This window comes from Lithobates pipiens, unplaced genomic scaffold (genome assembly GCF_037356315.1).
Source record: "Lithobates pipiens isolate NorthernLeopardFrog02 unplaced genomic scaffold, aLitPip1_a1.2 Scaffold_23, whole genome shotgun sequence".
In the NCBI taxonomy this organism is placed as follows: domain Eukaryota; kingdom Metazoa; phylum Chordata; class Amphibia; order Anura; family Ranidae; genus Lithobates; species Lithobates pipiens.
This window is the reverse complement of record NW_027507785.1, coordinates 82240559-82264629: the sequence shown is the minus strand read 5'-3', so window position 1 is coordinate 82264629 and position 24071 is coordinate 82240559. Positions and strand designations below refer to the sequence as shown.

The 24071-nt window shown below is 44.5% G+C and overlaps 1 protein-coding gene across 1 annotated transcript in view; it reads left to right on the top strand.

Moving 5' to 3' along the window:
- The window catches only part of ADAMTS9 (ADAM metallopeptidase with thrombospondin type 1 motif 9), a 357655-nt gene that overhangs the window by 87562 nt on the left and 246022 nt on the right, over positions 1–24071 (top strand). Inside the window, exons 5-9 of the mRNA XM_077451954.1 lie at positions 10261–10344; positions 10430–10554; positions 16989–17029; positions 20596–20701; positions 22239–22385. Coding sequence (XP_077308080.1) covers positions 10261–10344; positions 10430–10554; positions 16989–17029; positions 20596–20701; positions 22239–22385 — 503 coding nt within the window. The remainder of the gene's footprint in view (positions 1–10260; positions 10345–10429; positions 10555–16988; positions 17030–20595; positions 20702–22238; positions 22386–24071) is intronic.

Genomic DNA, 24071 nt, shown 5'->3' with positions numbered 1-24071 from the left:
AAGAAGCATCAGAGTGGGAGAGTTTATTTCCTCTTTAAAGGATTGTTCACCTTCACCAAAAAAACTAAACTGCATATGCAGGTAAGGGGTGCCTGGTAGATAAAAACAAACTGAGCAGCTCTGACTGAAGTTGGACAATGTATTAATTATAGCCGTAGGCCATTTACGTACCTCCCAAAGCCTGGAGATGGCACCAACCTGTACTGCCTTGTTGCTAAGACACTGTTGACTGATACTGCTCACCTCCACCATTACAGAAGTGAGCTCTCAAACCCCACTACCACTGAGCTCAGAGCTTCTGCGATGGAGAAGGAAGAATGTATGTGAGGGAGTTTGAATCAGCTGTGAGTTTATTGTCAAATTTTGAGTAGTCACCAGAACAGGAATAGAAGGGAAATAGAGGGAATAAGGGAATAGAGAGGGAATCTTCAATGGGGACACTAATTCTGATGATAACATCTCACTTCCTGTTGAGACTGGGGTTAAGGAATTGACAGGAAATCTCCTTAAAGCGGGAGTCCGCCGGGACTCCGCGTTTTTTTTTTTTTTTTTAAAAGCCAGCAGCTACAAATACTGCAGCTGCTGACTTTTAAAATAGTGACACTTACCTGTCCAGCGATGTCGGCACCCGAAGACGATCTCTAGATCGTCTCTCGGGTCCTGCCGCCACCATCTTGGTTATGGGAATCAGGAAATCACGTAATCTACGCCCCTTTCCGCAGAGAGCTATCCCAGAAGTGGGTGCAGATACCTGTACTGTACAGGTATCTGCACCCCCCTCCCCCCTAAAAGGTGCCAATTGTGGCGCCGGAGGGGGGGAGGGTTCCGATGAGCGGAAGGTCCACTTTAGAGTGGACCTCCGCTTTAACCAGTTCCAGACCGGGACACGCCGATGTACGTCGGCAGAATGGCAGGGGCAGGAATATTGGCGTACGAGTACGTCCATTTTTAAATGTTGCCCTGCCATCACGTGCGCGCCGCCGCAGGCGCACTCGTATGCCGGTTGGGACCCCCGTGAGTCCGGTCGCGGGTCCCGTGAACTTGATTGCCGCGGGGATACCTGCGATCATCTCACGGGGCGGCTGAACGGGGAGATGCCGTTGTAAACAGCATCTCCTTGTTCTGCCTAGCAACAAGTGACGCTGATCTCTGCACCATGTGATTGGAGCAGAGATCAGTGTTCACTAACACAAAGCCCAGCCCCCCACAGTTAGTAACACGCCCCTAGGAACACGTATCCCCTACACTGCCACCCCCTGGTTAACCCCTTCACTGCCAGTGTCATGTACACAGGAATCAATGCATTTGTATAGCACTGATCGCTGTATAAATGACAATGGTCCCGGGGGCGTGGTTTCGCTATGCAGCAGTGAAGACGTGTCGGCTCTGAGCTCCGGCCCTGACCCCGCTTATAACGCACCTTACCACCGCATGAACCCCTCAGCACGCTCGGGCACGATGGGCAGGAAAACAGGCAAGTCCCTGCCGAAAAAGGGCGCTCCCGATGGATCGATTAAGCGCTTTCTGGCGGAGCCGGACGAGGTGGGTGACATGGATGGTCTAGGCCGCTCTCCCCTGAACTCGAGCGGGCTTGCTGGCCCCGCCCACCGCCTCAGGCCTGATCACAGAGCTCAATCCCCGGCCTCGTCGGCGGGATCTGCGGATGAAGACCGTGAACCGCGACATTCGGAGGTAGCAGCACTGGTGAGCGGTCTCCCCACCAAGTCTGAGCTGGCCTCCATGCTCATGGGGCTCGAAAAGTCTATTAAGCGGGAAGTGTCCGCTGTCCGTTCGGACCTGGCGCAAGTGTTGGACCGCGTGGAGGAGACGGAGCTACGCTTGGACAAGCACGCAACCGCCATTAGATCTTTACAGACGACCACCCGTTCCCTGGCTATAGCCCACCGGTCGGCCCTTTACAAGATCGAGGACCAGGAAAATCGGAACCGCCGGAACAACATCCGTATCCGGGGTTTGCCGGAGGCGACCGGTGATGAGGATCTTCTCCCTACGGTCCGGGGTATTTTCAACGGCCTCCTAGGGAATGCAGCAGATCATCCCTTAAAAATTGACCGCGTGCATAGGGCCCTTAGGCCACGTAACATGGATGTGGACAATCCGCGGGATGTGATCTGCAGGGTTCATTACTTTGAGGAAAAGGATCGCATTATGCAGAAGCTTAAGGGGACGCAGGTGCTGGACTTTGACGGAGCATCGCTTTCTTTCTTCCCCGATCTGGCCAGGGAGACGCTGGAACGCCGCAGGGCCCTGCGGCCCCTAACTGAACAGCTGCGCTCGGCCTCCATCAATTACCGATGGGGCTTCCCGGCTGCCCTAATTGCTCATAGAGATGGGAAAACGGTGATTCTGCGGTTCCCTGAGGACCTTGAGAAATTCTGTGCAGATCTTAACATCTCTCGTCCTGAGCTCCCGGGCTGGCAGGAAGGCATACCGCCTCTGGAGAACACCCCTGAGGCGACATGGCAAAAGGTGTCTCGCAAGCAACGTGCTCCTTCCTTCGGCTTGCCGGCTAGTCAGCCGTAGTGTGCATGCTGGCTATTACCTTTAGATCAGATGTTTGGTCCTATCGACCGGTCGTACCTGGTTCCGCAAGTACATTTTAGTGCATTACCGTGCCTACATTCCTTTTTCGTGTTGTCTGTTCTTTTTCTTTTTTCTTTTTTTGGTTCTATTTTTGGTTCACAATTTTTTTTGCACTTACGCCCTTACTTGCTGCGTTGCACGTTGTGTGCGCAGCAGGGGGGCCCGGAGCTGCCCGGGATTCTTGGAACATGTGCCTGTGAGACTTATGACTGGTGGTTACTTACTTACTTCCTTCCTTATATCATAGGATAAATGTGCATGTGGGAAGCTTGTGTTCCTTATTTCCAATTTTGCCTCTGGTTTTATGTTTAGTTACTAGGGGTGGTTCATTTACTTTAGTGTTTCCTTAAGCAAGGTGCTTCTATGCATAAGTGCGATTATATGTTTGATATATGGGGGTGGGGGTCGGGGCTACGGCATGTCACGCCTGTTATGGGTGGCCGTGGACTGCTGCTGGCTGGCCCCTCCTTGTACCTGGAGAGGGGGCGTCGGATGGATTCTTATCTCCGGACCTCTGCCGGGCTCTCGGCGGGGGGTGGGGAGGTGGGGGCTTGTCCGATTGCCCCCGCGCTTCAGTGCAGACGGCTGCGAGCTCATGTTGCCCTCGGACTGATTGGGGCTTCGGCCCCCGGTGCCGAGGAGATGGTGGCTATTGTTATTGCTGACCTGTTCTCTCTCTCTTCTCCCTTCTCTATCTCTTCTCTTCCGCCTTTTTCTCACCCTCTCTCTTTCCCCCTCTGTCTCCCTACCCCTCTGCCTCTGGTCCTGTCTCGTGATTGCAGTATATTTGTTCTAGACTTTGGCGGTAACCTATGGCCACGTTAGAATTGTTATCATTTAATGTGCGGGGCCTACACGCCCCTGGTAAACGCCATAACTTATACCGGGAACTGAATCGCCTGCGGGGGGACGTGGTCTTCCTGCAGGAAACCCATCTCACTCACACCTCGTCGGTGAAGTTGTTCTCGCCGCAATACCCCACGTGGTATTATAGCCTATCTGATGTGCACAAAGCAAAAGGTGTGGCCATAGGGTTCCGCAGGGGTACTCCTTTTCATTTGATTGACATGTTATGTGACCCACTCGGACGCTTTCTGTTCCTTAAGGGTAGCCTAGGGGGACTGCAGTGTACGCTGGCGACCCTCTATGCACCGAACCGTGACCAGGCCACCTTTATAGCCGCGACGCTGAGAAGGCTGAGGGACTTTGCTAGCGGATGCGTTGTCCTAGCCGGGGACTTTAATACTCCGTTAGAACCCGTGCTTGATACCTCCCTGGGGAGGTCCTCGGTTTCATATAAAAGCCTGGCGTTTATACGTAAACGCCTCTTTGACGCTCAGTTAATTGAGGTTTGGAGGACAATGCATCCGAGGGCAAGGGACTACTCATATTTCTCGAGTGTTCACCAATCTTACTCCAGGATTGACTATTTCTTCCTTGACCATCACCATCTTTCTCTCTTGGCAAATTCCAGTATCGCATCTTCGCCCCTGTCGGACCATGCCCCTATTTTACTTACCCTTAATATTTCTTCACTGCCCCATAAAGCTACCAACTGGAAGTTGAATGAGAGCCTGATTAGTGAGGAGGCAGACATCATATCTATGCGGGATGAACTCACCCAATATTTTCTCGATAATGCCCAACCGGACATTTCCCCGGGAACACTTTGGGAAGCCCATAAGGCCCACATACGGGGTAAGTTTATGGAGTTAGGGGCTAGGAGGAAAAGGGAAGCGGTATTGCGACAGTCTAAGCTACTGTCGGACATTGCTTCTCTTGAATCCCAACATAAGGCCAGCCTGGCGCAAGCTACCCTTCACTTACTAACAGAGAAAAGGGAGGAATTGAAGGTTTTATTCCATGAGCAATGGAAGCGAGAAGCCCGTAGAGTGTCCCAAACTTATCACGAGTGGAGTAACAAGCCGGGGAGGCTACTGGCGCGCTCCCTACGTCTGACTAAGACTAGGACGTATATTGAAAAAATTAAAACACCTTCTGATACACTTACGTATGAGACCTCCGGAATTGCCAAAGAATTCCAGGCATTTTATCAAGATCTATACCGAGTCCCCTCAGCGGTGCCGGATGTGGAGGCTAAAAAGTCTTTAATCCGGGAGTATTTACAGCAGGCGGATTTGCCCAGGCTGGACCCGGCGGTCCTTGACTCTTTGGATGGGGAACTCTCGGTCCAGGAGTTCAGTGTGGCACTGAGAGCTATGGCGAGTGGCAAGGCCCCTGGTCCGGATGGCTTTACGGCCTTGTATTATAAAACCTTTGCAGGGACCTTGCTGCCCCGCCTTGCCTCCTACGCGAACACGATATCGAGGGGGGGTCTTTTCGCCCTGAAACTTTGCACGCACATATCTCTGTGCTTCCTAAGCCGGAGAAAGATCCTAGCCTATGCGGGAGCTATCGCCCAATATCCCTCCTGAACTTAGATGCTAAATTATACGCTAAAGTTCTTGCGAATCGGTTACTCCCTCTCCTCCCGCGCTGGGTTTCTAATGCGCAGACTGGGTTTATTCCGGGTAGGGAGGCACGTGACAATGCCCTTCGCACTTTCTCATTGATGGACTATGTGCGGAAGACCTCCCAGTCCACCCTGTTACTTTCCACGGATGCTGAAAAAGCGTTTGACAGGGTGGACTGGGAGTATCTGATGGCTACCCTATCTCATCTGGGAGTCGGGCGGACTCTCTTGTCCCATATCGCGGCTTTATATCAGTCCCCAACGGCTCAAATCCGGGTTAATGGCTCCTTAAGCGACTCGTTTACGCTATATAATGGTACGCGGCAGGGGTGCCCCCTCTCCCCGCTACTCTTCGCCATCTCTTTAGAACCCTTCCTCTCCACAATTAAAAATAACCCGAACATTCATGGGATCACTGTTGCAGCTACCGAACACAAATATGCGGCCTATGCCGATGACATCCTGTTTTATGTCCAACAACCCATGATTACCCTCCCCAATTTGATGTCTGCCTTCTCACAGTTCGGCCTTATATCCAATTTTAAAATCAACATGTCCAAATCGGAAATTTTAAATGTCACCGTCCCGGTGGAGGAGGTTCGTCGTCTCCAAGCTTCCTTCCCATTTACATGGCAAGCCCACAAAATGAAGTACTTAGGTATTTATCTTACCTCCAAGCCCCAAGCCCTCTTTAGTGCTAATTACATTCCCCTCATTAACGCCATTAGATCTGATCTACGTCGCTGGTCACAGGTTGCTCATTCATGGCTAGGTAAGATTGGAGTGATTAAAATGAATGTCCTGCCCAGGGTGTTGTTCCTCTTCCAGATGGTCCCTGTGGGTATCCCGGCGAGTTTTTTCGTGCTCTTGGAGTCTCTGATTGGTCAGTACGTGTGGAGCAGAAGGCGTCCGAGGTTGTCCAGAGCCCTTTTATATAGGCCCAAGCGGCTGGGGGGTTTGGCTCTGCCGAATGTTAAATTGTATTATATGGCTACTGTCTTATGCAGGATTTCAGATTGGAAATTTCATAAAAACTCAAAACTGTGGGTTTCTCTCGACCATGCACTCAGCGGCACTGACTTATACACTCTAGTTTGGATTCCCCAGAAATATAGGTCGGTGGCTCCCAATACCTCCACTCTGACCCACTCTACTCTCCGGAACTGGGACTTGCTCTGTAGAAAACACGGGTGGCTCTTTAACTCCCCCATCATGCCTTTGACCGGCCATAACTACTTCCCCCCGGGAAATATTGACCCCAGAATCTATTCCTGGCAGCTGGCGGATTCACCCCTTTTGCACCATGTTGCCAACCATGCGGGTATTTTACCCTTGCCGCAACTGATACCCTCTGCGCGGGCGACTCTTATGGATCAATGGACTTACAGACAACTAGTGGATTTTGTTCATTCCCTCCCGAAACCTCTTCGCTCTCTTTCGGATTTAACTCCCATTGAATCTGCTTTTCTAGAAGACCAACCGGTGGAGCGACCCTTGTCCTTTTTTTACCACACCTTTCAGCTTCTGTCGACTACTGGTACCCCCACCTTTTTGGCCAATTGGGAGCACGATTTGCACAGCACGATCTCGGAGGCACAAAAATTCACTATCTTGTCCATGGCCCACTTGTCTTCTACGGCTTCAAGGACTGCAGAAGTGAACTATAAGTTGTTAACGAGATGGCATTATACCCCGGTTGTCCTGCATAAACTCTTCCCGCAAACGTCACCTCTCTGTTGGAGAGGTTGTGGGGAATGTGCCTCTCACGCCCATATCTGGTGGTTTTGTCCCCTGATCAGACCGTATTGGGTAACAGTTTTACACTGGCTGAAGGTTATTTTAGGGTATGAGGTTCCGAATGATCCCTGGGTAATACTATTTCACTGCACAGGCTCCCCAGCAGGGTCCTATAAGAAGTCTGTGACCCCTCACTTGCTTAACGCTGCAAAAGCGCTTATTCCACGTCAGTGGAAGCAATCCACGATCCCATCCCTACGCCAATGGCTGCTGGAGGTGGATCGTACGTATCATCTGGAAGATCTTACCTACTCCCTCCGAGGAAAAGCAGACTTGGGGAAACGGATTTGGGCCTGCTGGGTAGCCTTTAAGTACACATCAGATTATGTGCAAATAATGGCGCAACCTGGGTGAACCCTTAGGTTTTGATGTAATTCTTTCTTTATTTTTTTATTTTTTTGTGTGTGTTATTTATTTTCTGGTTCGAGACAGGACCGGGCAGCTCCCCTCTTCTTCTCTTCCCCCCCCTCTGTCACCCCCCCTTTCCCTTTTTTTTTTTCTTTCTTCATCCCCCCTCTCTTTACTCTCTTTGACTATACTCTCTCTTTGTCTTCTTTTCTTTCTTTCGTCTTTTCCTTTTTCTTCAGTGACTTGGTTTAAAACACGTTGGTTGGTCCATCAAGGGTTGCAGGATTGTAAAACTACTACCCAATTACTTGGGTCGGAGAACACTTCTGTTATACATATTGGGTGTGCTTCGCTGGTACTCAGAAGCTCGCTAGTTGAAGTGTGTGGTTAGCGAGTTATAGTTACATGTTCCGTCATATGTATCTTTTGTAACCCTGATGTTACTCACTATGTATGGTATATTGCTGACATTACACTGTATGTCACTGTTTTCTTATGCTTTATTCTCTAATAAACACAAATTAAACAAAAAAAAAAAATGACAATGGTCCCAAAATGTGTCAGAAATGCCCGATGTGTCTGCCACAATGTCGCAGTCACAATAAAAATCGCTGATCGCCACCATTGCTAGTAAAAAAAAAAATATTAATAAAAATGCCATAAAACTATCCCCTATTTTGTAAACGCTATAACTTTTGCGCAAACCAATCAATAATCGCATGTTGCGATTTTTTTTACCAAAAATATGTAGAAGAATACATATCGGCCTAAACTGAGGGAAAAAAATGTTTTTATATATTTTTGGGGGATATTGATTATAACAAAAAGTAAAAAAATTATGCATCTTTTTTTTCAAAATTGCCGCTCTATTTTTGTTTATAGCACAAAAAATAAAAACCGCAGAGGTGATCAAATACCTCCAAAAGAAAGCTCTATTTGTGGGAAAAAAAGGATGTCAATTTTGTTTGGGAGCCACGTCGCACGACCGCGCAATTGTCAGTTAAAGTGACGCAGTGCCGAATTGCAAAAAGTGGTCTGGTCTTAAAGCGGAGGTCCACCCTAAAGTGGACCTCCGCTCATCGGAACCCTCTCCCCCTCCGGCGCCACAATTGGCACCTTTCAGGGGGGAGGGGGGTGCAGATACCTGTACAGTACAGGTATTCTGCACCCACTTCCGGGATAGCTCTCTGCGGAAAGGGGGGTAGATTACGCCCCTTTCCGCAAGTGCCCGCCCCTTTCCGCAAGTGCCCCGCTGCCTGCTGGGAAACACACAGATCCCAGTGGCAGCGGGGACCATCCTTATTGCGCAGCGTGATTCGCGCATGCGCAGTAGGGAACCGGGAAATGAAGCCGAAAGGCTCCATTTCCTGATTCCCATACCCAAGATGGCGGCGGCAGCACCCGACAAGACGATCTAGAGATCGGCTTCGGGTGCCGACATCGCGGGCGCGCTGGACAGGTAAGTGTCACTATTTTAAAAGTCAGCAGCTGCAGTATTTGTAGCTGCTGGCTTTTAAAAAAAAACAAAACGCGGAGTCCCGGCGGACTCCCGCTTTAAGCCTGCAAAATGGTCCGGTCTGAAAGTGGTTAAAGCAGATTTCCGACTAAACAAAAAAGTTAAAAGTCAGCAGCTACAAATACTGCAGCTGCCAACTTAATAATCGGACACTTACCTGTCCCAGGGTCCAGCGATGCGGGGGAACGAAGCCCTGCTTTTCACCCCCTCCTTTCTGCGGTGCCGGCATTGTCACAGTGGATACCCAGCTGTGGCTTTACATCCCGGCACGCGCTGCGCATGCATGAGCCGCTCTGTGACTGGCCGGGCAAACATCTGGGACCTGTGACGTGTCCCAGATGATTGCCAAGAGGGAGGGGGGAAAGGTGAACTTACTTCCGGTGCCGCGGTGCCCTGGGAGGAAGTGGGTGCTGGAACTCCACTCCGCCCCCCCCCCCCCCCCCAAAAAAAAATGACATGCCAAATGTGACATGTCAGGGGGTCACCTTCCCTTAACCTCCCTGGCGGTATGATGCATTCTGGTTTTAGGTGCTGAAAGCGGTACAATTATTTTGCATGGAAATTTGGCGTTTTATATTGTAGTCCTGTAATTCTTAGGAATAACTCTCTTAAATCTGTTCAAACCAGAGTCTAGCAGACATCCCGGGTATGATAAAGTTTATAATATAATAAAGAATAATAAAAATGATTCAATAATGTAATCAAATCCTAAAACACTGGAAAAGGGACACTTTCTGGTTGCTATGGACAATCTCCAAATTTCAGGCAGAAAAAACTGTTTTTATAATATAAAAGTGCATGCAGGGCACTGCACAGACCACTAGGGACAAAGGGAGTGTGTAATTTTTTAATACAGTACTGTAATCTGTAAAATTACAGTGCTGTGTGTGTTTTGTGTCTTTTTACTTTTTTTAATTTGCCGCTGATCTCCGCTCCCGTGCACCGTAACGTCACAGGGAACGGAGCTCGGCGGCATTCGGCACTGTGTGAATCGAGTGGAGGACAGCTCGATCACCAGCGCGGAGGACATTGCTGGATCCAGGGGACAAGGTAAGTAACTCTCCCTGTGTCCTCCCCTGCATCCAGCGATGTGATCCCGAGTCTGGCTCGGGGTTACCGCTTGTGTTAGTAAAATCCCAACCCGAGCCAGACTCGAGATTACCGCTAGGGAGGTTAAAGAGGAAGTTCCATTTTTGGGTGGAACTCCGCTTTAATGGAGCACAGATGGCAAAAAAACTGAGAGGGTTATAACCTTAATCTACTCTACTCTATCCAAAAAAGGTTTAGCCTTTAGTTCTACTTTAAGAATATTGTAAACAATGAGCCATGATGGCAAACATACTGAAAAAAATGATTTAGGGTTTCCCTATACTTTATTACTTAAAACCTTTCAACTCGCAATCTGTTTTATCCTCAAGACAGTTCACACAATGAATTCCTTGCGGTGTGTGAATAACAGTAACGCTTGGTTAATTTTGAATGAGATTTTGAAGACCATCCTGATTAATTCTCTCTCCTGCAGGTAGCCTCTATCTATAAAGACCCAAGCATCGGTAATTTAATCAATATCGCCATAGTAAAATTAGCTGTCGTCCATGATGAACAGGTATGATGTTTCCTTGTGTGGTTTTTGGCATGAAAAACTGTTCACAAGCTTTTACTAGACTATTCTTTGTCTTTATCCCTACTAGGAGGGTCCAACCATTTCTTATAATGCCCAAACTACATTAAAAAACTTCTGCATATGGCAACAATCCCAGAACTACCCCGATGACAGCCATCACTCACACCACGATACAGCGGTACTCATCACAAGGTGGGAACATATTATATGTGTCTGTACAAATTAAAAAGCCTATTGCATTTTGTTTATCTCCCTTAGATTGTGTTAGTATGGTAATACATTATATTATTAAAGGTAATAACTGTCATGAATATAACAACAAAATTGTCAGCCATTTTAAATGTTAATGTTATACTATGTACAGCAGGGGTTTCCAAACTTTCTAAACAAAGGTCCAGTTTACTGCCCTTCAAACTTTAGGGGGGCCAGACTGTGGCCAGTGGGAGCAAAAGTGGCCTGGTGTCAGTAGGAGTAAACAGTGCCCAATCCGTTTTGGGGGGAGGAATGGTGCCCCATCGTTGGTGTCAGTGGGAGGAATAGTGCCAGATCATTGGTATCAGTGGGAGGAATAGTGCCCCATCATTGGTGTCAGTGGGAGAAATAGTGCCCCATCATTGGTGTCAGTGGGAGAAATAGTGCCCCATCATTTGTGTCAGTGGGAGGAATAGTGTCCCATCATTGGTATTAGCGAGAGGAAAAGTGCCCAATCGTTGATGTCAGTGGGAGGAATAATACCCCATTGTTGGTGTGAGAGGGAGAAATTGTGCCCAATCATTGATGTCAGTGGGAGGAATAGTGCCCCATCATTACTATTAATGAGTGGACTAGTGCCCCATTATTTGTGTCACTAGGAGGATTATAGTGTCAGGAACTATTCCCCACTGTAGCTGACAGCGGGGTAAATAATGCCTCAAGCAATCAAAGGGCAGCAATTTGGAGACCATATAGCTCACAATCTGATTATACAAGATTCTTCAGAAGCCCGTACAGATTAAAATCTTATTATACCATCTCTTTGGGACCATTCACACAGCCACTGACAAGATTTTGCCATTCTTGCTGGTGGAATGCACGTAATGTATGTGAACAGCCAGCGGAGGAGTGGCTAGATGTGTACCCTGTACTAATCAATGGCCAGCACCATTTATTATCACCTGTAAGGAACGGCATTTATGACCACATACACAATGCCTGCTATATCACAGACTGGTGGCATTGATCTGCTTCTGAACAAAGCACCTATCTGTCTCATTCACGACTCTAAATGAGGCCCTTATAGGTCTACTAACAACTATTAGGTAGGTCCAAGGGCCCCTTACATCACATAGTTGTTGGTAAATGTAACAACATGCTTATAGAGATTTTAAAGCCTAAATTAAACTGTGCCTTCCTTTTGAAGCACAAAATAACAGGTCAACTTAACTTGCTGTTTCTATCTACCTTCCCTTTGTTCCCCTACCACCCTATTAACATGTTCCAGAAGTCCCACGTCTGTGCACCCCCCTTCCCCATTCCCCTCTTGTGACTGTGGGTGGGGGCTCTTCTCCCCACACCCACTGTCACAATTTAAATATCGCGAGGCTCTGCCCATACAGCTGTGTCATGTGTGCGATTTGTGAATGAATGGACTACATGTATCGTCTTCCATCGCAGCAGACAGTTCTGTAGTTCTCAATGAATTGTGAGGGTGATGGTGAGCGATCTCGTAGTTCATTGATTTTCCTTTTCTTTGGTAACTGTCGGCCCACGCGGAAGGTACAGGCAGACAGCTATACTGAGAGTCTGCAGGAGCTTTATGCCGCAATGCTTTCAGGCTTCTGCTGGAAAAAATAATAAATGCACATTTTTTTATCTGCAGAAATATATTCGTTTATTATTTTTTTTCCCAAAAGGTGAACTTAGCCTTTAAAGTGGTATTAAAACCCAAAAATGTATTATATTGCAGCTTTCCATTTCTTAGAATACACTTCTTTTTAGGCTTTCTTCTATTTTCATCTGGTGATCTGGCCAGAAAGTCTTTCGTCTTTCAAAAGAACAAGCTCTCCAACAGTATGTATCATTTACAGAGATGGGACAAACCATTAGCAAGGGTGCTTACAATTATCAGCTTTTATTTATTTCTGTAAAACCTTTATACTTAACAGAAAACAAAATGTTTTCTGTAACTGCTTATAAAGTGTAAACTTGAGTTTGGCTTCAATTTGTTAGTGTATGTAAATTTGCTAGTACAGCTAACGCTTTCCTCTTCCCAGACTGACAATGCTGCTGTTCAAAGGTGCCCCTGTACGCTTTCATCTAGAGTGTAAGCTCTTTAGACACTGCTATAAATGACATTGTTTTATGTCATCAGTCATGGTGATGCCATAGTGGTGTGCTTGTAGCCTCTGCACATCGATGTTGGCCACTTGAAGATCGTTCCCTTTTTTGGAAGCTCCTCAGAGTTCAATGTACCCTGTGTGTGCCACCTGATCTGGGGAGATCAGCTGGCATCATATGTGCCATGAGAGCAGAGTGCTTATAACTCTTCAACAGGCTGGCAGTGATGACATATCCAGGTGTTCTGGTACTACTCGCCTTCACTGCTATTCACATCATCTACTCCCGAAGAGGACAGCTTTAAAATGATTGTTTAAAGAGAACAGAGAAGGTACAGTTTATTTTCTGCTGATGTGGCTCTGCTTTTCAGATTTCTCAAAGGTGGAGAAGCAAAATCTGATCTAAATGAAGTGAGCGATTAGTTTAACACACTGTCAGGGGCACATTTTTCATTTACTGAAACTTACGTCAACTTGTTAATCCCGCAGCTGAGGTAGTGTTCCTCTGCAAGGATCTGAGATGTGCACAAATAAAATACTGCTTTATGAATTAAGATTTAATGCATGGAAAAGTCTGGTATGTGGAAATAAAGTATGTAATCCTTAGCCACTACCCCCAGCAAATGGAAATAACAGAAAATACAGTAGAAGGCAGAAAAAAAACAAGATTTAGGAAGGCAGCGATGGCATTAATTGGAATTGAGTCGTGCATTACATTTTTACATGCAAAATTTTGAAACTGTTAAAGTGAATGAAATGCCTGTTAAGAAGCACTAGATCAGTGTTCTCAAAACTGCAGCCCTGGCTGGATGTGGCCTTTTGTTTGCTTTTATCTAGCCCTGGGGGCTTTTATCCACCCGTTGAGGCATTATTCCCGACACCAACAATGGGGCATAATTCCTGCGACTGACACCAACAATGGGGCACTATTTCATCCACTGACACCAACGATGGAGCATAATTTGGACAACAAAAATTTGGCAATATTCCGCCCACTGACACCAACTATTTCTCCCCCCAATACCAAAGTTCAGGCATTGTTTACTCCCACTGGGCGCAGTCCAAACCCCCTAAAGTCTGAAGGACAGTAAACTGGCTTTTTCTTTAGAAAGTTTGGAGACCCCTGCACTAGATTAATGTTGCCACTCTCTTTGTCAGGTTGCATACTAATTCTAGATCAGCTGGAACTGATGGGCAGCCTACGAGATAAAGAGCTTCCATTTAAAGCTTGTAACAGGTCCCATAAAGAAGCGATTCTGCATCCTGACAAGGCCCCTTCATTCTACTCCCATCACGTAATTTAAAAAAAAATCAAAACCATACCCAAGCATACATATATTGAGATCAACAAAATGAGTCATAAGATTCAACACACCTGTTATCATTTCAACGTTCACTATGGCTATGACTATGTGCTATTTGGTTCTGTGGAACTATGGCTATAACTATGTACTATTTGGTACTATGGTTCTGGGCCATTGTTCAACCGTTCAGTTCCTAAGAAAATATTGGTATACCACAACTTATTATTAAGGTACCCTAGAACTATTGGTTCATGCCAGAATATGGTTGACTCTGATATGAGCTTTATTTGCCATGCACATGACAATTTTAGGCAACGTACCATAGTTCAAGGCAACCTACCACCCACAGTTTTAATGGTGGTAATAGAAATTGTTGGTTGTAGGTTGCACTGACCCATTTGGACGTAGTAGAAAACCATCTAGTTGAAAATATTGGAAATTTCATGAAAATTGTTTTTTTTTTTTTTTGACCAGCAGACCCTGCTGTACCCACCAATGATGAGTGCAGTGCAGAAAATTGGGTTTTCCATAACCCTCTGGGGGCGCACCTGCCCTATAACGATGGAAAGGCTTTTAAGATGGTTAAAGGAACCCAATCACAGAATGCCGCACTTTCCTCCTTCAGGATACTTTCAGATATCTGAATATTGAAGGAGTGATCCATTATTTGTGTCCAACTCCTTTTCGCTACCTATCTACACTGGACTCCCATGTCCGGTCTTGGGCTGTTCAGATACTACTGGCTGCCACAAGTGCCCACACTACTAGGGAAGAAATGCCGCAATTGCGATTCCTTACTTTTATTAATACTGGTAAACTGATAAAGTACTGACCTGGTGCCAGTCCTATGTACCTACTGCTACAGGAGGGTTTTGGCCATTTTCTAGTACTACATTATAGTCACAGTACAAGTGAATGTTAAAGAAAAGACACTAGTATATGAATGCAGATATTGTGCTGTAGACTCAAACAGGAGCTGTTGGAGCCTGTCTACTCAATAATTCTAGCATTACTATTAGTAGCATACTATCTTAGTATTAGAGAGAGAAACTATACTTTTTGATATTATGGTATCAAAAAGTATACACAGTATATTCAAATATAATTTATTATCATAGCCTTTATGATTAAAGTGACTTTGTTTGAAAAATCAATGTCAGAATTATGCCTTGTACACACAGTCGGACATTCCGACCACAAAATCCGTCAGATTTTTTCCGACGGATTTTGTCCAAAACTGGTGTTGCATACACAGGCTGACAAAGTTGTCGGAAAATCCGATTGTTCAGAACGTGGTGACGTTCATTGTGTACGACGGGACTACGTAGAGACTAGTAGCCAATAGCTTTGGTCTCATAATTTGATCTGAGCATGCGTGGCACTTCATTGGAATTCTCTACAAACGATCGGAAAAAGTCAGATCAGATTTTTTTGTCGGAAAATTTTAGATCCTGTTCTCAAATTTTTTCCGTCGGAATTTCCAACTGAAAAAGTCTGATAGAGCCCACACACGATCGGATTTTCCGACAATATAATCCGGACTTTTTCCGTCTGAATTTCCGACGTGTGTACATGGCATTAGAGTTATTACTTGAGCCACCAAAGACCACTCCAGTTAGGAGAAATTACCTCCAGGTCTCTACAGAAATCCAACTTACGGGAGTGTCAATCTCCTATGTCCCTTTCTGTTCTCAGTGGCTTTTTCCACCAAACCGTACATCACTAAAAAACACAATAGTGACATAAAGATTGACTTGAGGAACCATTGAGTGCAGTGGAAGGCACAACAGACAGATATTCCAAGATGTGTTGGATTCTAAAGAGATTTTTAGGGATTATTCCATCTTTATTAGAGTAGCAGTCAGTGGTGTGAGCAGCAGAAAAGTTTGGTGATTAGTTTCTTCCTTTCAGGTGAACCTTTTGTTCTGGCATTTCTTTTTGTGGCAGAGTCGCTTTATACCAAACGAATGGGAACCATACTAATTTGGTCATGCTTACATTTTACCCCAAATGCTGTGGGCACCGTTATCACCTTAGCCCTTGTACACACGGTCGGAGATTCCGACGGAAAGTTGTCCGATCGGATTGCTTTGTCGGATATTCCGACTGTGTGTGGTCTGCATCGGACTGTTTCTGTCGGAATATCCGTCGGACCAAATTTTTCAACTTGCCGGAAATATTTTACGACAAAATGCTCCGATCGGACATACTCCGATCATGTGTAGAGGATTCCGATCGGACAAAGTGCCACGCATGCTCAGATCAAATTCCTACATCAAAGCTATTGGCTACTAGCGTGAACGTAGTCCCATCGTAGCGAAATTACGTCATCACGTTCTGAAAGATCGGATTTTTTCCGACAACCTTGTCCGACCGTGTGTATGCAACAGTTTCGGACAAAATCCGACTGATTTGGTTGTCGGAATCTCCGACCGTGTGTACAAGGGCTTAGAAAATGCTCTCTGATTGACCATCTATAGTTCAAAGCCTTCTCTCAATGGACAAACAGGCGTGCTCTTAGCAGGGTTTAGTATAATCCTATATTCTCACTCTGCTGCCCTCTGAAAAGCCTCAAATGTATTTTTTTTCTACAGCAGAATCATTATAGTGCTGCTTGACTTTTCAACCTCCATCTTACCAGCATCTTCACTTCTGACATCTTTGGCCTTTTAAAAGATAACTCAGCACAGTACAAAATGATTTCTTGCTGTGTTCAGAAGATACTTGAACTGTACACTTTTTTTCATTTTGCTCCGAGCTAAAAATGCCCAATGCTATGGCTTTCTACATATATGTTTATGAAGCAGGGTGTGCTGAGCCTTCTGCATTGTTAGGCCCTAGAGAACAACGATGTGGTCTGCAATGTCTGTATGAGTATATGTATGTCAGCAACAGCCCTAAATGAAAGACATGATTATTTATTTCATTTGTGTAATTGTGTTTTTTGTGTTTGTGATTTTTGTATGTCCTTTTGTACTTTTTAAATAAAAACATACTTTGCATTCAGACAGGATATTTGCAGAGCCCATGAGAAATGTGATACATTAGGTAAGACATGTCTTTATTTTATTGCAATAATATTAGTAAGAGTGGCTGCTGGTCAGAGACTTGAAGTCTATGAATTACAGTAACATTAAACTCCTCTTGAAAAAAAACATTCTATTTATTTATGTTGTAAAGTACTGCATAAACTGTTGGCGCTATATAAATCCTGTATAGTAATAATAATATAGTATTCTTAACTCAAAAAGTACCTTGTATTACTCTTTTCCAAATCTCCAAATCTTTTTTTTGTTGCTGTGAACTGACTTCCCGTGAGAAGGTGTCTGTTTGTTCTCCATGGTCCCGCTGTATGAAGGAATGTAGCCACCCTTTATTGCTACCCCCTCATTTACTATGGACCATGGAGAATAGAAATATTGTTTAGTGTCACTTTAAGGGTAGAATAAATTTTTCTCTGTAGATCAAAACATAACAGGTGACTTTTTTTCTATATTGCCAAGGAGGTTTTTACATATCAGTATTTTACAGTACTACTATCATCCTAGACATAATGCTCTGCTTTTTGTTATTGTATGTACACATCACACATTATCGCTTTTAAACCACGCCTCTTGCACTACTTAGCCACACCCAGTTCTTGCCGCAGCACATGCCAGTTCCTTGTCACCCTATAAACATTTCTGGTGTTGCCTCTAGAGACTGGTCAATCACGCAAGGGGGGTTATTTACGAAAGGCAAATCTACTTTGCACTGCAAGTGCACTTAAAAGTGCAGTCGCTCTAAATCTAAGGGGTAGATCTGAAATGAGGGGAAGCTCTGCTGATATTATCAACCAATCACATGCAAGCTAAAATGCTATATATATAAGCTTTAGGGATAATAAATGGTTAAGGCAGGTTCGGATTTAACACCAGCCTGAGGTAGCGCCAGCAGCCCACAACAATCATTCAATTTTCAAACCCAGGTTGTTTAATGCAGCCTGTGGTTTTCAGGGAGGCAGCAACCTCATAAAAACAATTACATTTTTATATTTTGCGAAATTAACTATTAAGAGAAAAAGGATCTGGGGGTACATAAATATTCATATATATCACTGTTCGATTGTGGCCTATTCCATAAGCGTGGCTTTCTTTGCATAATTAAGCTAAAATGCTGTTTCTAATTTTCCTTGCACGTGCAGTGCAAAGTGGATTTTCCTTTTGTAAATAACCGGCAGCACAATGATGTTGGGGCTGCACAGTGTAACTCATCTAGCAGTAAAAAGGGTCGCTGGTTCGAATCCCAACCATGACACTACCTGCCTGAAGTTTGCATGTTCTCCCTGTGCCTGCATGGGTTTCCTCCCACACTCCAAAGACATGCTGGAAGGTTAATTGGCTTCTGTCCAAAATTGGCCCTAGTATATGAATGTGAGTTGGAAACCTTGGTTTGTTGGCTCCTTGAGGTTAGGGACCGATGTGAGTGTGCGATGTATGTGTAAATTGACAGTGCTATATGGGTACCTTAAATAAATAATAATATAATAGATGATCATCTTAATGAGATGCAATGTACAGGGATAATTGTAGACATGCACACTCACTCAGCTTGAACTGGATGGACTGGTGTCTTTATTCAACCTTACTAACTACGTAACTATGTAACTATGTAACCCCCACAGCCTCATTCATAGTCATATAGACCAGTTGAAAATAGACACAAATCCATCTTTATTCAGCCTTACTAACTATGTAACTATGTAACCCCCACAGCCTCATTCATAGTTACATAGTCACATAGACCAGTTGAAAAAATACACAAATCCAAATCAACCAAAAGAAGGTGAAACAAAAATTATACAATCCTATATATAGTACACAATCCTAAACCCAAAATTAATCCAGAGGAAAGCAAAAAACAACAACAATGCATGATACAATTTGCTGCAGCAGGTATACAAATATCCTTCCTGACCCCCCAAGAGGCAATAGGATATTCCCTGGATCAACTTTACCTATACATGTTAATATCCAGTATATTATGTGTACCTAAGAAAGAATCCAGGCCCTTTTTTAAAACAATCTTCTAAGCTTGCCAGAACCAGGTCTTGAGGGAGTGTATTCCACATCTTCACAGCTTTTATTGTGAAGAAGTCTTTCTGTATTTGGAGGTTAAATCTCTTTTTCTCCAGAGGTAAAGAGCGCCCCCTTGTCCTCTGTGATGACCTTAAAGTGAATAACTCAACACCAAGTTCATTATATGGAACAAGTTCACCATTCATGCAGTCTAGAGCAACGCCCTAACGTGTGTTGTGGTGTGCTGCCAAAAATGGTCCCTGTACCATTTTTTGGTGCATTGTGGTGCATTGGCAGCCACTTGATTTTAAATTGACTTCCTTAACGCACCCCAGTGCTGTGAATGAGCCCTTAGAAAATATCTGAAACCTAACTCTATAGTCTTATTATGATCTTTGAGGATCTTGATTAAAAGCACTTTGAGAGGTTATGGATAGCTTGTTTTAAAGTTAATTTACTGATAATATGTAAGCTAAACTCTGAGGACCAAAAACCTTTACCCTTACAGCGGGGAGGGGGACATACTGCAAGGGTAAAGATTTTTGGTAAATGTACGCTTGGCCCAGGGAATTATTTCTCCTCTTCCTGCGACCGGTCCCCTGAAACATCTTCCCTTCGCTGCCTGACCAGTTTGCAGCTCTTTAATGTCGTCCTGCATTGTAGGGGATGATGTCCTAGAGCAGCAACTAGACAGGCAGCGAAGAGAAGAGGCCCTGCACTGTATGGGAATAGACAGAGAAGAGGTCCTGAATTGTATGGGAATAGGCAGACAACCCAGGGGACGGTGCTGGCTGCCAGGGAAGCTAGGGTGTAAGAAGCATATCGCCTTATTCATTATCCTGTAGGTGAAACAAGCAGTTAACCTTATTGTGGAGAGGGGCCCATGCAAAGTAAAGATTTATATATATATATATATATATATATATATATATATATATATAATTTATTTTATATATATATATACACACACACACACACACACACACACAGTATTTATAACAAGAGTCGCATTACTGAAAGCTGGGCACCCAAAAATGCTGTTTACCAGGGGCGGACTGACCACTCATGGGGCCCCCAGGAGATTATGGGGCCCCCAGGCAATCAGAGATTATGGGGCCACACAGTATACACACACACAGTATACAATCACACAGTATACACATACATGTACACACTGTATAGGCAGACATGTTTCTATTGGCTGAGAAGGTACTGGAAAGGTGGTGCAGCTATAATCTCTTGATTTTTAGACCAAAAGGATGTCGGTAAGGGACATTTCAGAAACAGATGTAAACAAAAACACAGATTTTTACATACTGTCCCTGATTTTACTGAGGCTGGCAACCCTGAGGGGGCCCCCCAGTGGCCCGGGGCCCTCGGGCAGTGCCTGAGTGGGCGAATGGTCAGTCCGCCCCTGCTGTTTACAATAATCATTCTTAATGCTTGAAATCCTTTTTTTTTTTCACTAGAGTGTCTCTATATCTCATTATGGCAGTATTGCTGTAAATTTGTAGTGTGAACATATACCATGTACTTACCAGCCTTTGTCCCTTTCAGGCCTAGCAGAGCTTGGTACAGTATGTGACCCATACAGGAGCTGTTCCATAAGCGAAGACAACGGATTGAGCACAGCATTTACCATAGCACATGAGCTTGGACACGTGTATGTTTGATGTAAATATACTTGTCTTCAAAAAAAATCTTATCCTTTACCTGTTATAGGTCACTCTAGCAACTTTTTCCAGTATAAACTTTTTTTGTTTTGATAGAGCATGGAATTTTTTGTTCTCTTCTTTTTTTTTTTTTTTTGCTGTCTATATCCTGTTGAAGAAATTTCCCTTCACTGCCTGTACCGCAGACACAACAGGAGGTTAGAGGAAAGTGAAAACAAATCCTCACTTGGGCTGTTGTCACAGCAGTGGGTGTCCCTATTGGAAGATATCCCCTTAGTTCCAGTTGTACAATTTTGGATTCATATGAAAAACGACTTTCGTATTTGCTTAGAATACCAAACAAGAAAAAGTTCCTTGACTTTGACTCCTCTCAGCATTTTGAGGTTTGTTACTGCCCTTCATACCCTGTTGCCCTAGACACTGATCAGCCAGTGCAACCATGACAACTTGCCATTGAAAAGGATCACTAGGACCCCCATACTTTCTCCTATGGTGTTGTTCCTTCGTTGGCCAGACCAGCTATACTTCAGTCTACAAGGTTTAGTATATTCACTCATGTGGCGTGACCCTAAAATATTTAGGAATGAGGGCTTAATATCACCCTTTTATAATACACTGTAGTCTACCTGCGGGGACTCTGCCCTAATGCCTGGTACACAGGTCGGAGTCACTGTACTAACTATGCTAGGTTAGTTCAGCGATCTCCCCCGCTGAGTTGTTGTGTTCTGACAGGAGGACAGCTGTAATCACCCTGAGTTATGTTTACATTTTTCTAGGCTCCGTTGGTTCTCCTAAGCTCTCCTAAGCTCAGTGTGTTGACTGCTTATGCCTGTTACTATTGAGGATGTTCCAGTTATCAGTGTAGGAAGGACAATCTCTACGTTATGATTATATATATATATATATATATATATATATATGATCCAACCAATCCAAAGTTCTTGTTAGAGGTATAGTTTGAGAAGGTGATACATATTTTGAGCATTTCAAAGGGTTTTGTCCCTCTTGGGCATCTGCCTGAAGAGAATGTCTGCATAAAAAAATCTTTACTTGGGCCTTGCCTCAGTCTAGGGCATGTGCCAGAGGCCCAAGGACTTTAGTTGCCTACTGGAGCGTATATTTGCAGGGAGCTGGGCTAAAGGAGGTCTGCTTTGAAGGAGCATCTTTAAAGAAACTTCTTGGTGAAGGGTTTTGCAAGGTTGAAGCTACTGCTGGACATTGTAAGAAGTATTCATCGCCCATCAATTAAAGACTTAATTAATAGAACTCTCCTCTTCTGGTAGTTTTAATTACTGTCTACGCTGGCACAGCTTTTCTGCCCCTTCCATCACCTCCCTACAATAACCTTCATGTAGTTGCCAGGGGGTGACAAGGTCACTTTAAAAATGACTCTCACCTACCCTCAGGTGAGGGCAAATGACTAACTCTTAAGTACTATTTCAGTCCGCAAAACAACTGTTTTAACATTCTGTTGGTGATACATACTATTTTTTTAACATGTAACTTTTTTCCTCTGTTTATTGTTAGATTTAACATGCCACATGATGATAGTAATAAATGTAAGGAGGAAGGTGGCAAAAATCAGCAAAATGTCATGGCTCCAACCCTCAATTTTTACACCAACCCCTGGATGTGGTCAAAGTGCAGCCGAAAGTATATAACACAATTTTTGGAGTAAGTTCTATAATAAATGTATGTAAAGGAAAGGTGCTTCCCATAAGGTTTAAAGGAACATGCCCAGGCAGAAATATCGTTTTTTTAAACCTAAGAAGGTCATAATCTATCCTTCTGTTAAGCCCTTCCAATGTTTACTGTTTCTAAATGTTCAGAATTGTCCTTGTATATAGATATTTACACTCCCTGGGTTACAGGCCTGAGTGTCTGTTGAGTGACGTGGGTGTCTGTTATTCTAATCAGGACTCCCACAAAGTCCCTTTTGCATGAAGACATTTCTTTAAGTCTAATAAATTATTACACACGCCGAATTCTGTAATAAAACAAAGTAATCTCCTTCTTTTGGCAACTCTTGCTGAGCATTCCATGTCCGTAGACACGGGGTAACCAGGGTAACCAGTGGTCTCATGCTGGCCTACGGTTTTCTAATTGGACATTGTGTTCTGGTATGATAGTGTGAAGGGATACCTGGATAGGCCCAGGAAAGCAGGCCTCGGCCAAGTACCACAGATGATTCACCCCTGCTATTCTTCAAGTGACAACTGCACAGCGTGCAGGGTACTTAAATATGGCTATGTTGTAGTACAGTGAAATCAATAAATTCCATGATATATATATATTATTGTGCAAAGTAAATGAACAGAAGATAAATCCAAATCAAATCAATATTTGGTGTGACCACCCTTTGCCTTCCAAACAGCAGAAATTCTTCTAGGTACACTTGCACACAGTTTTTGAAGGATCTCGGCAGGTAGATTGTTCTAAACATCTTAGAGAACTAACCAAATATCTCCTGTGGATGTAGGCTGCCTGAAATCCTTCTGTCTCTTCATGTAATCGCAGATGGACTCGATGTTGAGACTAGGGCTCTGTGGGGGCCAAACCATCACTTCATGACTCCTTGTTCTTCTTTTCACTGAAGATAGTTCTTAAAGTGGTTGTATAGTCAAATTGGGGACTTTTACCTACAGGAAAGCCTATAATAAGGCTTACCTGTAGGTAAAAAAAATATCTCCTAAACCTATACGGTTTAGGAGATATTCCCCTTGCAATGCACCGCTGACTGCAGCGGCGCATGCGCACAGGGGATCCCCGGCTGGAAGCCCGGCAGACACCGGACCCTGCCGGAGAGAAATCTCCCGCGTGCATGCGCGGGAGTGACGATATCGCAGCTTCGGCCACTCACAGCGCCGGAGCCACGATACCCGAAAGAAACGCAGAGGGAACATGTCAGCTCCCTCGGAGTGGATCAGGACAGATGTCGGGGCCTCGTTCTAAGGTAAGTATTTCATAATGAGCTAGTATGCTGTGCATACTAGCTCATTATGCCTTTTTCTTTGCAGGTGAGCAAAAAAAAAAAATTCAGCGTGTATACAACCGCTTTAATGACATTGGCTGTATGTTTGGGTTTGTTGTTCTGCTGCAGAATAAATTTGGGGCCAATCGTACGCTTTCCTGATGGTATGGCATGAAGGATAAGCATCTGCCTGTATCTGTCTCTGAAGCCCTTTTGAATATTATTTATATGCTTGTTAATCCTCATTTTTAATGCCCTATTGGTCCTGCCCACGTATTGAATTTTGCATGGGCACTTTAAAAGGTATAGCACACCTTTAGTATTCCATGAGATAAAATGCTCAATATTAAATGACTTGAGGGTTTCCTGTGAGGAGAAAGATATGGTTC